Source organism: Pipistrellus hanaki (assembly GCF_964339955.1).
Source record: "Pipistrellus hanaki genome assembly, chromosome: 5".
Taxonomy (NCBI): Eukaryota; Metazoa; Chordata; class Mammalia; order Chiroptera; family Vespertilionidae; genus Pipistrellus; species Pipistrellus hanaki.
The window spans coordinates 1,773,451-1,788,389 of NC_140507.1; the positions used below are offsets into that span (position 1 = coordinate 1,773,451).

Consider the following 14,939-nt stretch of genomic DNA (forward strand, 5'->3'; position numbering starts at 1 on the left):
CCTGTGCGGGGAGGGAGGCCCGGCCGGCTGGGGCCTGTGCAGACACCGGGGCCACCTCCCGGGACGGCACGGAGTCCTACCTTCCGGGGGTCCTTCCGGTCGCGGGCGCGGGCCGTGTCCTTGCGGGGGCTGGGCGGGCCGGCCCGGGCGCCGCGGGGCTTGGCGGCGGGCGCGGGGCGGGGCGGGGCGGCGGGCGCAGCGTCGTGCAGGAAGATGCGCTCGCTGCGCCGCCGCGTCCACAGGTCGTCGTCGCTGGCCTCGGGGCCCGCCTCGAAGCCCGGCTCCCGGGGGCCGCGCAGCCGGCGGGCCTTGCGCCCCTTCTCCGCCGCCGCCTTGGCCTTGCCGGGGCTGGCGGGGCCCGGCTCCCCCAGGCCCTTCTTGGGCCGCAGCAGCCCGGCCGGCGATCGCTTCCGCACCTTCACCTCGCTCTCCGAGTCCGGGTACTCCAGCTCCGTGCCTGGAGGGGAACGAGGAGGGGCTGTGGACGGCTCCGGGCCCACTTCCCACGCCCGCTGCCTGGCCTCCGCCCGAGGCCACGGCCCTCTCCCTCCCGAGGACCCTCTGCCCGCGGAGCCCTCTCCGCTCCAGGGAGGAGCCTGAGGCGGAGGAGCCGGAGGGCTCACCGGGCGGCATGCCCCGACGGCAGGCCCTGCCCGCCCTCGCCCAGGCTGCCGCCACCCGCTCCCCAAGAGCCTCAGACCCGGAGTGTGGACGCCCCTGCCCTGTGCCCGTGGGAACCAGAAGCCGGGACAGGTGAGCGGGTTGGGCCCCCAGGACACCAACTCCCGGGCGGCGGGCGGGAAAGCCCGGGCGAAATCCCCGGCCAGCGGGGCCCTCCTCCGCCCCGGACCCACATCCCAGCCGGGAGTCCCTGGCACCACTCCCTGTACAGGGGTGGCTCACATGAACCCACGCCACCCTGGGGCCCGGCCCCGCTTCTCAACTCAGGGCCCGCCCCTCCCCTTCCTACCCCTGAGGGGCAGCCCTGAGCCAGACCCGCGAGGCCAGCCCGGAGGCTCAGGCTCTGACCGCAAGGCCACTGAGCTCCCAGCAGCCCCTCGGCCTTCGCTTCTGCCGGCCCCTCCGCCGCCGCCTCCCCCGGCCTCCGCCTGGGCCTCCGCCCGGGACTGCACTGAGGACCTGGGCGTGGCCCTGGGAGTCTGTGTGCTCGCCTCCATCACCATGGCCCTCACCACGCCCGCTCCATCCCCGTCTGCCCGGCCCGCTGCTCCAGCCCAGGACACAGCTCCCCGACCGAGACCTCCTGGAGCCCGACTCGTGGGGCTCAGAGCTGCCCAGCGCGGTGGCCGGGACCGTGCTGGGGACCTGCTGCGGACTGTGCTGGAGGCTGTGCGGGGACAGGATGGCGGTGACAGCCAGAGCAGACACGCGCACGGCCCGTGAGCCGAGAAGCCGGCCGAAGCCCGGCACAGGCAGCGCCCCGGCCCAGGGTGGACAGCGGCGCCCGCGGAGGGCCGGGCGGGCGGGGGCGGGCACACTTATGGGAAGGAGCCACTGCAAAGCTTAATGATCCCGCTAATTCATCTTTTGTTAACAGACCGCCCGCACAGGCAGGCAGCTGGGGGCTTTCACGGATGATTAGATGCGGCCCTAAAACAGGCTGCTGTTCTGCCGGGGTGAGGGAAGGACCCCCCTGCCGCAGCCGCCCCGCCCCCCAGCCCAGATGTGCAGAAAACTGCAGTCACTGCGCAGGGGCAGGCGATGGCGAGACTGACACGCCTGCAGGAGGAGAGACTGGAGCTGGGGGCGGGGGGTCAGAAGACAAATACCTCTGAGATGGGGAGGGGGGGGCATGAATGGCCTGAGACAGAGGGACCGGTCCCTGCCAGAGTGCCGGGGTGAGACAGGGAAAGGGCGCCAGGGCTGGGAGCAGGGCCCACGTCCTGACTCCCACCCAGCACCACGGGCTCCTGTCTCCGCCCACAGCCTGAGGCTTAGAGGAGGAAAAGGGGACAGAAGAGGGACGACACAGAGAGCTCGACTGTCAGAGGGTGAGGAGGAGAAGCCACATAAACAGGGGCCACGCGCCGGGCGGCCACGCTAATGACATCAGACAGAAGCCGCTCCTTTACACGGGAGGAGCACGGTTAACCCGCCCGGGAGACGTGACAATTACAAACACAGAAAAGAGATGAGGCATCCTGACCAAACAGGAATTCCCCCAAGAATGCCAGGTTGATTCAACACACCAAAAAAAACCACACACAAATCAACGTAAGGTTCCATATTAACGAAGAACAGAGGCCACGTGAACACCGGGACAGACACAGAAGACACTCCATGTTCACGGCCACGGAGACTCGCTATTGTCAGGGCGTCCGGGACTTCCCAACTTAATCACGGCGTCAATGCAATCCCAGCCCCCAGCCTAAGAGCTCAGTGTGTGGGTTCTGACGACCTAATCCTGACGTTTCTGTGGAGACGGAAGGCGCGGTCACCAGGTGGACACGGAAACAGAGCAGCAGTCTGAGGGCTGCTGCCACCCGACTTCCAGGCTTCCTGCAGAGCTTCCTGCAGAGCTGCGTGGTCAGGTCAGGGCCGTGCTGGCGAAAGGACAGGCAGGGAAAGCAACGGGATAGAACGTGGAGCCTAGAAACAGACCCCAAAACACAGTCCAAGAGCTGTGACAAGGGAGAAAGGACGGTCTTCTCAACAGATGAGCCGGACATCCACACGCAATAAAAACCACACACACACCACAAAAAGCCAGGAGGTCACCGTTTCATTCCTGGTCAGGGCACATGCCAGGGTTGGGATATGCAGCAGGCAGCCAATCGATGATTCTCTCTCATCATTGATGAGCTTCTCTCGCTCCATCTCTCTCTGAAATCAGTAAAAATATATTTTTCAAAAACAAAGCAAAAACACACACAGACCGTACTCCCTTCACAAAAAGCAACTCAAAACGGATCACAGACCGTAAGATGCAAAACGATAAAGCTTCTAGAAAACGACCTTGAAGAAAACCTAGGGGGCTTTGGGGGAATTTTTGGACACGACACCAAAGCACAGCCCAGGAAAGAAAGAGCTGATAAACGGGACCTCATTAAATCTAAAAAATTCTGCTTCGCAAAAAACGTCGCCAAGAGAATGAAAAGACAAGACGGGGCGGGATATCTGCAAAAGATACCACTGATCAAGGACTGCTATCCAAAACATGTCAGGAACTCTTAAAACCAACATCAAGAAAGCAAACAACCTGACCAGAAAGCAGGCGCTTCACGGAAGTCATCCCGTGGGCAGGGAGCGCCTGAGAAGATGCCCCCTGTGGGTCCTCGGAAAACGCAAACAAGGCGACCCACACCGCACCCCGAGGACACCGGCACCCCGAGGCCCAGACACGGACTCCGAGCCGGATCGGGGGCACCGAGCACATCCCCCGGGGAGTGGGCTCGGAGCAGCCTCTCTGGGACATGGTCTGACGGCTCCTCGCCCTCCGGCTCTCTCACCACCCGGCCCAGCAGCCACGCTTCCGGGTGTTTACCCAAAGGAGCTGCAACCTCAGCTCCACGTGAAACGTGCACACGGGTCTGCAGCAGCGCGGTGTGTGACGGCCATGACGCCTGATACGCTGTGCACGTCCAGGCCACGGAACACTGGGAGCCCCAGGGAGAAAGGCGCTCTCGGGCCACGAGGAGTGGCCACCGGCCTGGCTAACCGCGGAGCCGACCCCTTCCGCCGGTGCAGGCGGCTGCCCTGCGGGGCCTGCCCGTCCACCCCGGCCAGCTCCCACATCTCTCCCGGGTCAGCAGTGGGCTCCTGGACTCGCCGTGCTGGGTCGTGGACCCCGCACAGCCCACTCCCGGGTGCAGACCAGAGGTGCCTGCTTCCCAGACCTGCCTGCCGTGGCACCTGAGGGGTGGGCCAGGCCACGCTGGGCTGAAGGTCACTCTGCCCCGCTCTGGGGCCCCTCCTTGGGAACAGCACACCGGGGCTCACGTCACCAGCCTCTGCTCCGGGCAGGGCCGCCCCGCCGAGGGGCCCTGCGGGCTCTGCCCTGCCTCCCCGGGGCCTCTGTCTCCTCACCTGCAGGCTGGGCACGCGGCCACTCTGGCAGCACCGCCCCCACTTACCCATCAGACTCTGTCGCTCCTCCTTCTTCCGCGCCTTCTGCTTGGCCTCCAGCTGCACCACGGACAGCGCGGGCCCCACCGTGGGGCTGGGCAGGGCGCTGGCGGCAAAGCGGGCCAGCAGGCCCAGCCCGCTCTCCTCCAGGCCGGGCGACAGCGCTCGCTCCCGGGCCCCCAGCCTGTAGCCTCCGGCCTCGTCCTCCTCGTCCTCCAGCTTGTCCTCGCCCTCGTCCTCGGAGCTCTCATCTGGATGCAGAGAACAGGGGTCAGAGCCCGGCGGGGCCTGCGCCGCCCGCCCGCGCGCAGGAGCTCCGGCCTGGCTCCTCGCCCCTCGCCGGCTGGGGCGGGTCCCCCCACGGCCCGGTGCCCCGTCTACGCGAGCCCAAGCCACGGGCGTCCGGGCGGCCCAGAGCGGGCAGCGGCTTTGGGAACTGAGTGGGTTTCTGTCGGGGGACGGCAACATGCACGTGTGCTGTGGGAGGACACGGACAGGACTGCAGACAGCGCTCTACGGTCTCACACGCACACACACACCCCGTGAGGCTCAGGAAGGAGGCAGGAGAGGAGAGGACAGCGGAGGCCGCAGGAGGGAGGAGGGGCGGGAGATTTGGGCAGCCGGAGGCCTGGGGCTGGCGGCAGGAGGAGGTGGAGTTTGGCTCCTTCTTGGGGGTAGGGGGCACCCACGGCTGAAGCCCTGAGCGGCTCTGGGGTCCAAAGCTGGCTCCCATACCACCCCCTCTGGGACACCTGGGGCAAGTGCCTGGCCTGCCCAGAGCCCTACTTTCTTATCCGAGCACAGGGTGACCCTCCAGCCCACCCCAGGGAGGGAGGGTCCAAGCAGGACAGCACACCTGTAGGTGCAAGCGCCGTGCAGGCACGAAGAGAATTAGACACGCACAGAGCCGCCCTGTCCTGTGGAAACTCCCGCCATGGAGGGGGCCACGGGCCAGCCACGCCTCTGGGCCACGGGGGAGGGGTGGACAGGCCAAGGATGCAGGCGGGCTGCTCTGCACCGGGAGACGGGGGCCCAGGGGCTCAAGTGCTCAGGCAGAGAGGACTCAAACCCGGGGCAGGCTGGCTGTCCTGCCTCCAGGATTGTGGGAGAACTCTAAGGAAGCACCTGTGTCTCCAGCTGACGATTGGATGGACCAGCGGCCGCCAACCTTTCGGACCTCACGGACCACCGGTTGGTTGGTGACCGCTGACCACTGTGCCTCTCCCAGGACCTGGCCCTGCCTCCCAGGCTGTGCGGACAGAGGTGACGGGCTGAGAGGCAGGGGTGGGGCGCTCCTACATAGGAACCTCCACCACGAGTCAGTCTAGAGACACAGCTCGCTCTGACTTTCCCGGGCTGACCCAGGGCAGGTGGGGACAGAGCCCCCGAGGGGCCTGCCCGAGCGCACATCTGCTCAGAGCTCCGGGTGCCTGAGGGTCCCTGGGGGCCTCTGGCCAGGCAAGGGGGCGCGGAGGTGGTGCCTGGGGCGGGCCAGTCTGGGCCGGGCCAATCCCATGTTCTCCTGCCAGTGCCCCAGGCCGCCTGCTGACTTGAGTGCAACCAGCGGCTGAATGTGGGTGCCGACAGGGCCGAGGAAGGGCTGATCGGAAGGAGCCTCATTTCTGCCGAGTGACCCCTGGGCGCGGGAGGGGGTGATGAGGGTAAGCGATCGGGAAGGGAGCGGAGAGGCGGGAGGCAGAGCGAGATGCGTTAGGGGGGAGGCGGGCTCGGAGCGATGGATGAAGCGATGGAGCGGGCGGGCGGGCGGCAGGCAGGCAGTGCACACTTGCGGTCCATTCACAGTGCGGACGTCACGTTCTGTCTCCGCCCCAGCGGGCCACAGCGGCAAAGCAGGCTAAGTGTAGGCAGACTTTCGGCAGCGCCTGGGTCCCCCACATCAGGTCCCCTGGGGTGGCGGTGGGGGCTGGCCGGGCTGGGGATCGGGGTGGACAGGGGCCAGCCTCCCTGCTGCAGCTGCTCAGGTGTGGAGGCTCCGGGACCCGCTCCCCCGGGCGTCTCCACCGCAGGGCCCGGGGGGGAGGGCTGGCTCTGGTGTCTGGATGTCGGAGCGCCCACATCAGACCCGGAGAGCCAGTGCAGCCCCGTCCCGGCACCCTGAGCTGGAGGGGTGTTCGAGAGGCAAAAGCCAAGAGGGGGTGAACCTATCACCACTGGGGGCCACAGGCCTGTGGCCTCCCAGGCCCTCCCGCCTCCCCGCGGAGCCCGGCAGGCCCTGCTGGCTGCTCCCCCTGGCTATGGGGGGACCGGGCTACAGGGCGGGGGGACCCAGAAAAGAGCCTCTCGGGTGCTGTCCACACCTGAGGCCACAGCTCGCCAAGGGCGGGGGGAAAAGCCCCAACGGAGAAAGGCAGGAAAATGCAGAGAAACTTTTATTTAAAAACCAAGCGGAACAAAAAATTCCCCTCCTCGCTGTACGTGGGGTTGGCTGCTGTGACTCGGTTTGGTTTTCCAGAACCTGATCGATCAATGCCAAGCGACCCGCTGCTGCCATAGCCGATGGGGGCAGCCCCGAGGAGGGAGGGGCAGGGGGGACACGGGGGGGGGGTGCCTACCTACGGACCCACGAGCCAGGCTCGGCCCAGCTCTGACCCGCGGCGCCGTCTGCCCTACTCCCAGCCTTCGCTTTGCGTCCGAGTGCAGCGTGAGAGCGAATGCAAGAGACCAAAACAGACATTCAAAGCATCATGGGTAGGGGGCAAGGGTGAAGGTATGGTCAGGCTGCTGGGGGAGAAAGCAGACACACTAGAAAAGCCAAGCCGATTAGGGGTTTAGTGCTGTGTCAGTAAGGCCCTATTACCCAAATATCCCTGGGCAGACCCCTCGCCATGCGCAGTGGGCCCTCCCGCGCGCCCTCCACACCCTGTCTGTCCTGTCACACCCGGTCCTGGTCTGGGGTCCCGGGGCCAAGAGCCGCTTGCTGGACCCAGGGGACTACGGCTTCTCTACGGAGTGTGAGCTGAGGCGGGAGCGCCCCACAATTTGGAAGCTGGTGCCCTGGCTTGAGGAGAAGGGGAATATGTGGAAGGGAGGCACTTGGGGACCCAAGTCCAGGGGAGAGAGGGTGGAGGGGAGAGGGTGGTGGCAAACCGGCCAGGAGGGAGGGCCCATGTGGCCAGGAGGGGGGTGGCCCTGGGAGACGAGGCTGGCTGGCCAGCTGCCCGGGAGAATGTGCGCCCCAAGGGCACCTGGCTCCTGCGGTGCCGCCTGCTGGTCACCCAAAAGGGCTCTGGGCCACCCCGAGGGGAGGTGTGGGAGGAGGCAGACCAGGCGTGTGAGAGCCAGGCTGGGAGCAGGCGGCACTCATCCCGGGGCCGAGCAGGGCCGGTCCCAGCGGCTTGGACACGCCTGGGCTCTGGGTCCCTGTGTGAATCCACCCGGAAGCAAACCCTAACCCAGGGCAAGAAACACTGCGGAGTCTGCTGGCTGGGCGCTGACACTGACCTCTGACCTCTGACCCTTTGGCTGAGCTGGACTTGCGGCCGGAGCTCCCGCACAGCGCTGAGCTTTGCCCCTCACTTGACCCTGCCCTGCCCACAAGCCCCTCCTGGCAAAAACGTGTTAGCAAACGGGTTTGGGAGCGTTTCGAAAGCACTGATGCAGAGCAACTGAGCTTTAAGGAAACAAAACACAAACAAGCAGCTAAAAAAAAAAAAAAAGCAAAAGATGATGCTGGAGGTGAAAGCAGCTGGCTTTGGACCCGAACATGAAATGCATGCCTGCAGCTCCAGGGATATTTGGATAATAGGGAAAGCAGACTGCGTTACTCGGCTGCCCCTTCCGGGCGGGGCGGGGCGGGGAGGGGAGGAACGAAATGAGGGAAGCGGCACCTAACGGTCTAAGTCAGGACACAGCAAGAGAGACAAGGCACACGGTTTAGTTAAAAAGAACTCGATACGTTTAATAAAGCTTGGTGTCCCCGCCCGTACAAACATGGAGCCACACGCCCACACGACATCCCGTTTACAAAAGGTCCCTGGGGCCCTGCCGCGCCCACCCCGGCCTGCGTCCGGGACCGGGAGGCCAGGATGGGGCGGCGGGCGAGTGGAGGAGGTGAAGACTAAAATCAGTCCGTATAACGGCTCAAAAAGAGCCAGCCCGGCATCGGCACGGATCCAGGTAAAACACCCAGCAGAGCTGAACGGCAGGCTACCCGCCAAGACCCGACGGCCGCCAGCGGCGCCATCGCTCGCACCCGGTCGCTCGCTCCCGCACGCACTCGCACTCACGCTCACCCGCTCCACTCTCGCTGTAAGACACGGAAGGAGGGTGTGTGTGGAGCTAGTAACCTTGGTCAAACGAGTCCTCCGACGAATCGCTGAAGGAGGAGCGGGCCTCGACCTCCTGGAGCAGCAAGCAGAACGGCTGCTTCCTGCCCGCCAGCTTGGGTTTCAGAGTCCGGGCGGCCGCCAGGCCCCGCTTGGGCAGCGTGGGGCCCCCGGCCGGCGTGCCGCTCTTGGCCACCATGCCACACAGCAGGGAGGACGTAAGCTTGGAGCCGGAGGGGCCCTGGGCGGCCCACTCGTCCTTCAGGAACTCCTCCTCCTCCTCCTCCTCCTCCTCCTCCTCCTCCTCCGAGTCGGTATCTGCGGGCAAGGCAGTTGGTGAGAAGGTGAGTCGGGGCGGCAGGAGGGGCTGGTGTGTCTGTGGGTGATCAGCCGGCGCCCGGTGCTGCAGCTGAGAGGCCCCGGCCTGCTGGCCGTGCAGCGAGCGGCGGGCACCTCTCCCCTCAGAGCCGCGGGCACCACGCAGCAGCCACCTGGGCACACAGCCCTCCCAGGCCCGAGCGGGAGGAGCCCGCTCTCAGGAAACTCTCCCCGGCCACGGCCACGGCCACGGCCACGGAGGTCACCTCGGCCCGCCATCCCACAGGGCCACAGCAGCCCGGGGAGGGCAGGCCCAGAAGGGGACGGGCTCCAGTACCCTCCCCTGCCCCTCAAGTGCCAGCTCCCAGGGGCGTGGGGCTGGCGCGGGCGCTTAGCCGCGCACGACTCTTCCTGCTTGCCGCTCAGCAGTGTCACCGAGGCGGCCTGAAACAGGCGGGACACAGCAGTCATACCAAGCAAACTGGCAAACGATGCTCCTACTTGTTTCTATCTCCCTACCAGACAGCCGGTCACCCCACACCGCTGCGGGCACCCAGCCTCAGCCTCACTCCCGGGCGAGGCCAAGGTCTCCATCTGTATGAGGAGGACCCCCGGCTGCGGGGAGGGAGCTGTCAAGTGGGCATAGCTCTGCCCGCTGCCCCAGCATACACAGCTCTGACCCGTCTTACACAGGGGCTGTCGAACACAACTTCCTGAAGCACGGGCTCTGCACCCAGGCTGCTCCCGACCTGTACGTCCACCTGGAGCCTGGCCACAGGGACACCAGTGGCCACACCACAGCTCAGGTGTGCAGGCCACCTGCAAGGCCAAAAGCAGCCCCTCGGGCGGAGGAGAGGTCCTCCAGCTCCTCCTCCTCCATCTACGCCTCCCACCCCCACCGAGACCCGACGCAGGACGGCCGTCCGTCCGGCAGCTCTGGAAAGGACAGACGAGGATGAGCCCGCCAGGCCCTGCCAGGCCCCTGGCCGCGGCTCTGCCTCCTGTGAGCTCCATCCCGTGCTGGTAACCAGGGCCACCCTGGCTCCCCACCAGGCACGCCACCCAAGCCTACCTCCGGAAAAGAAAGGGCAGGAGGGCGGGGTCCTGCGGGCACAGCACAGCTGGCCAGAGCACCCCAGTCCGGCCTCGCTCTCCTCTGCCACGGCCAGCTGCCTCCTGCACCACCCGGCCCGCGGCGGCGCGATGCCAGCCCATCTCCCTCACCGGGCAGCGAAGACGGCACCGAGTAGAACTGGCAGCCTGACGTGGCCAGTGCTCACAGCTGCTCCGTGGACTCAGCAGCTGGGACAGGCCCCGGGGCTAGGGCCAAGCTCAGCGCTGGCTGACTACCATGTCCACGTGGAAGTGGGGGAAGGCTCAGGGCAGCCAGCCAGGCCACACCCACCAGCCTCCGCTGGGAAAGATCACAGGAGCAGCAGCCTCCCACCCTCTTCGTTCCACAACCAGCCGGGCGGGCGAGCCACCCAGGGCTAAAGGCCTTCCGTCCTCCTCCGGGCCGGTCTCTGAACGCCCGGGGCCGGCAGCGCAGCCGGATCACATCCCGCGCGCTTGTCCTCAGCACCGAGGCCCGGCCGGCCTGCCCCCGAGAACCGCCCTGAAGGCCATCGGTCACCGCCCGCACACCAGCAGCCCCAGAGCAGCGCCGCCTCCCGCAGGGCCAGGCCGGCCTTCCCCTGCGCGGCTCCCTGCCAGCGCACCGCGGCTGCAGGTCCGCTCCAACCCTCCTCTTCCGCCAGGGACACACGCTTGCTGGTAATGTCAAAGGCGTCCGTTTTGCCCTGGACATTGAAACCCCGTCACCCACTGACCCACAAAGCGCCGACCAGAAGCCCGGACGCAGATCCCAGCAGCCGCCAGGGGAAAGCCCTCCACCACCCACAGCCCGGGACCTGCACCGCCGCCCGCTGGGCTTCCCTGCAGCAGCCACGCCGGATCCCAGCCAGCCAGCCAGCCAGCCTGGGCACCGCGTCCCTGCCCACAACACCGACCCTGCTCCACGTCCCGCCGCGGGGCGGGCGCCACAGGCCGCGGGGAGGCGCCGGGCTGACCGTGACCCAGGAAACGTGGCCCGAGCTCCCGGGAAGGAGCGCCGGCAAATGGAGCTCAGCCCACAACGGCGTTCGGGGCTCAGCCGCCATCTGCGCCAAGCAGCGACCGTCCTGGGCCTCATCCTGCCCCGACTCCCCCGCCTGCGCGGCCAGCCTCGCCGCCTCAGCATGTCCTCAGGGACAACTTGGTGGCCGCCTAGATGGCCGTCACACACACAACGTGGAACGCCGCCCGCACCGCCCCTCGGGCGGCTCCCGCCTGGCGAACGCCCATCAGACGTTGTCATCGACCCGCGGCGGCGGGCAGGGCGGGGAGCCGCCCGTGGCTGAGGCGGCGGGGGCATCTCTATGGTCCTGAGCGGCCGCTCTAGGCAGGACAGCCCGAAACTCTATGGCACAAGGCCTCCGCCTTCACGCCTTTCCGGAAGGCCAGCCCCAGTGGGCAGGCGGACTTCCGCTCCCTCCGCCAATCACTGGAGGCCGCCCAATATGGCCGCAGCCACTGCAGGCACTTCCGCTTCACGGGACCCACTTCCGGCAGGGAACCCACTTCCGGCCTGGCGCGGAGCAGAGACAGGAAAAAGACCTTGGAGAACCCCAGACAGAGGAGACAGAAGCAGCGCACGGAGGGGGCGCGGCACCCGCTACTTACTGTAGGAGTAGCTGCTCACTTCCGAGGCGAACGGGGAGTGGGCCGACTTGGGCTGGCCCCGGGCCTTGAAGCCCACCTCCATCTTCCTGGCTCTGGAGGCCCGTTTGTGTTTACCTTCTCGGGAGGCTTTGAGCGACAGGCCGAGGCCTTTGGCCAGCGCCCTCCTGTCCTTGCCCAGCAGGCTCTCGTAAGGCGTCAAGTACCGGCCGCAGCCCCCGCCCGGCTTGGCCTTCCCCCCACAACTGTCCGAGAACTTGAAGGGGGACTTCAGCTTGTCCTGCTTGGTGAGGGACAGGGCCTTGTCCAGCTTGCTTGCCAACTGCTCCTGGTCGCTGGCCATCTTCTTCTTCTTAATCTTCAGCTGGAGAGGGAAGGGGGGAAGTCCTGGGTTAAGACACCAGACCCCCACGGGGCAGCCGGTCTCCGTGGACAAGCTCTGACGAACCCGACTCCGGCTCCTCTCTGCCTCTGGTTTCTGACACGCTGCTTCACTCCTAGCCTCAATTCTCCTACTCTGTGAAATGGGGACAGCTGTGGACGAGCACCCACAAGGTTGCTCTGAAGGGGAACCGAGGTAAGGCACACGGAGCCCTGAGCAAACAGCCAGGGACAAGGATCTGGCACTGGCCTGGCTCCCGGGTGCTGCCTGGTGCCTCCGAGGGAAGCACTCGGAGAAACAGCGCTGCCAACGAGCCGGAGCAGCCAGCTGGATTGAGGGAGAAGGACAGGACCCAAGACCGAACACCCAGATCACAGCCCGGCTCATCTGCTTATCACAGCCACCTAAACGGCTGGGAAGAGGCCTGCCTGGCAATCCAACTCCGGGCCGCGGCTGCCAAGAAAACGCCGGGAGCGTGCCTGGGACGCCTGGAGCCGAGCTCAGAGATTCCCAAGATTAAGCTCCCGCCTTCCCTCTCATCAGCTAGAGCCATTTGTGGCTGAAGTGAAATGGGCAGCTTCCAAGCCATTAATGCCCCTCATTTGAATATCTTAGCTCGATTTTCTTTAACCAGATAACATCTCGTAAGGAAAAAAAAAGTTGGGACAGCATCATTTAACAACCAAAGTGCCCTTCACCACTGGAGAGTAGAAAGCCGGTGCTGGTGTACCACTTGGCTCTTCCCCACCCCCACATCCCTGACTCTTCCCTCCCAGGGCCAAGGAGCCCAACAGCCCCCCCAGGGCTCTGCGGGAGGGAGACAAAGTGGACTGAGGACTGAGAGGCATGGGCTCTGAGGGGATGGTTTCCATGCTCTGCAGAAAGAAGGAAAATCAGCCGAAACCGGTTTGGCTCAGTGGATAGAGCGTTGGCCTGCGGACCGAAGGGTCCCAGGTTCGATTCCAATCAAGGGCATGGACCTTGATTGCAGGCCCTTCCCCCAGTAGGGGGTGTGCAAGAGGCAGCTGATCAATGATTCTTGCTCATTGATGTTTCTAACTCTCTATCCCTCTCTCTTTTCCTCTCTGTAAAAAAATCAATAAAACATATTTTTTAAAAAAATAAATAATAAATAAAGAAGGAAACTCAAGGAGCTGGCTCTCCACCCGCTACGTCTGCGGAGCTCACCAAGGAAATTACAACGGCATCAGGCCCTTATTCCTGCGAACTACAGGCCGGTGAAGCCGCTCATTAAACAATTATACCATTAAACAGTGTAATTGCGCTATCGGGTTAAAAACACCAACTGCAGGCTTCAGGCTCAGCTCTGCCTGAGGCCGTGCTGCTGTGGTAAGTCTCCGGGCCGTCATTTCCTCTGGACAAGGAGGCAGGCTGGAGACACAAAGTCTCTCTGCAGCACGGGGCTGCCTGCGGTGGGAGGCGGGCTCCTCACCTGACTCAAGAAGTCCGATGGCGCCTCGTGCTCGTCCCAAGGCTGGCTCCGCCCCCTCGCCTTCCCGGGGCCCACGAGGGCGTCGTGCTCCTCCTCCGGCCCCTTGTGTCTCTTCCTCACGCCCGCGCCCAGCTCGAAGGCCTCCGATGCCAGCAGGGGCTTGCTGCTCAGCCTGCAACCAGAGGCACCGTTGGTCAGCGCCCAGTCGGGCAGCGCTCAGGGCTGCAGCCCGCCCTCGTGGCCCCGTGGGCGGGCTCTGGACGGTGAAGCACAGACAGTGAGACACAGTACCCAGTCCTGTGGAACTATGGGCTGGGATTCGGGGAGATTTGTGAATGGGAAAGAAGGAAAACTCCACGGCAGTTGCCTCTGCTGGCCTTTCTCCCATGTCCCTCACACATGCTCACACACACAGCTTTGCATGGTCAGACGCCTCTTCAACCAAAATGTGCCAGGAGCAAGGATCAGAAATGCCCAGGACATCCACCCGAGGGGAGGGTGACCAAAACCCAGAGCTTACAAGGAAGCCCGACCAGCCTCCAGCCTCCGTACTCAGGAGTGAGCGCAGTCAGGACGGGTCCTGTTGAGGATTTCTCTTGGCTGCTCTAAGGAATATCCCTCACAAGGAATATTCCTCACAAGGAATAACAGGAAGAGCAGCTAACTTTCTCCTGGTGCCTGCTCTGTCTCCTCCGGTGTTACGCTTTATATTTTAGGCACAGGACAAGGCTTTATTCTCTGTGCTATTTTGTTGTTGTTGTTGATCCTCATCTGAGGATTTTTTCCATTGGTTTTTAGGGAGAGTGGGAAAGGGAAAGACAGAAACATGAATGTGAGAGAAACACATTGATTGGTTGCCTCCTGCACGAGCTCCGACCAGGGAGGAACCTGCAACTAACATATGTGCCCTTGACCGGAATCAAACTCAGAACCCTTCGGTCCACAGTCTGACACCCTATCCACTGAGCCACACTGGCCAAGCAATGTACTATTTTTCATAGATGCATCTGAGGCTTGAAAAAGCCAACACCTGGCCAAGGTCACAGCAAGGGTTGGAGCTGGGGCTCAGAAGCAGAAAGCGCAACCCCCAGGTTCCATGCTCCTACCCCGTGGGGTGCATACTGCCGGCCCGCCCGCCCTCCTCCTCAGAAGCTGCTCTCCCTCCTGCATGGCTGGTGGGCATTCCTCCTTCTCCCTCCTCCGTCAACCTCCTCCAGGAAAGCTCCGTGCAATCCCTGGGGCTCGGGGCTGCCTGCTCCTGAGGAGACCTGTGGCAGACCCCGACTCTCCGGTGCCCCCTGCTCCCTCAGGCCAAGCACCAGGCCACCTAGTGTCGCCTGCACTGAAGTCACAGGCTAGGGCGCACGCCACGCCTCCCTGATTGGGCCTCCTTCAGCTCCTGCTGCCCGGCACCAGGGGGGCCACAGCACCCTCCCTGCCCCCGCCCGGCCGGCAGGGAGGGCTCTCCCCCGAGGAGCCACCCGGAACTTCCACTGCCACTCCAGGGGCTTGTGCCCAGAGCGCACAGAGGTGGCGGCCAGGGTCCGGCCAGGGGGCGGGAATGGCACTGCCCGGCACAGAGAGAACCAGAGACCGAGTGACCGCACAAGCTGGAGCCCTCCCCCAGGACTGGGCTCGGCGGGCCCGCCACGCGAGGGGTAGGAGAAGAGTAGGAGGCTGGTTGCGAGCCACGGAG

The 14,939-nt window shown here is 64.9% G+C and overlaps 1 protein-coding gene across 6 annotated transcripts in view; it reads right to left on the reverse strand.

Moving 5' to 3' along the window:
* The window catches only part of TNRC18 (trinucleotide repeat containing 18), a gene marked incomplete at its 3' end in the record, with an annotated part of 71,819 nt that overhangs the window by 15,915 nt on the left and 40,965 nt on the right, over window positions 1-14,939 (reverse strand). For 5 of the 6 annotated variants that reach the window (XM_084886123.1, XM_084886121.1, XM_084886122.1 and 2 more), the window contains 5 exons: window positions 13,244-13,415; window positions 11,412-11,772; window positions 8,394-8,690; window positions 4,095-4,337; window positions 81-457 (listed from right to left, as the gene is read on the reverse strand). In XM_084886123.1, coding sequence (XP_084742249.1) covers window positions 81-457; window positions 4,095-4,337; window positions 8,394-8,690; window positions 11,412-11,772; window positions 13,244-13,415 — 1,450 coding nt within the window. Of the gene's footprint in view, window positions 1-80; window positions 458-4,094; window positions 4,338-8,385; window positions 8,691-11,411; window positions 11,773-13,243; window positions 13,416-14,939 lie in introns of those variants that run through there. The other variant, XM_084886125.1, reaches the window with a different exon arrangement.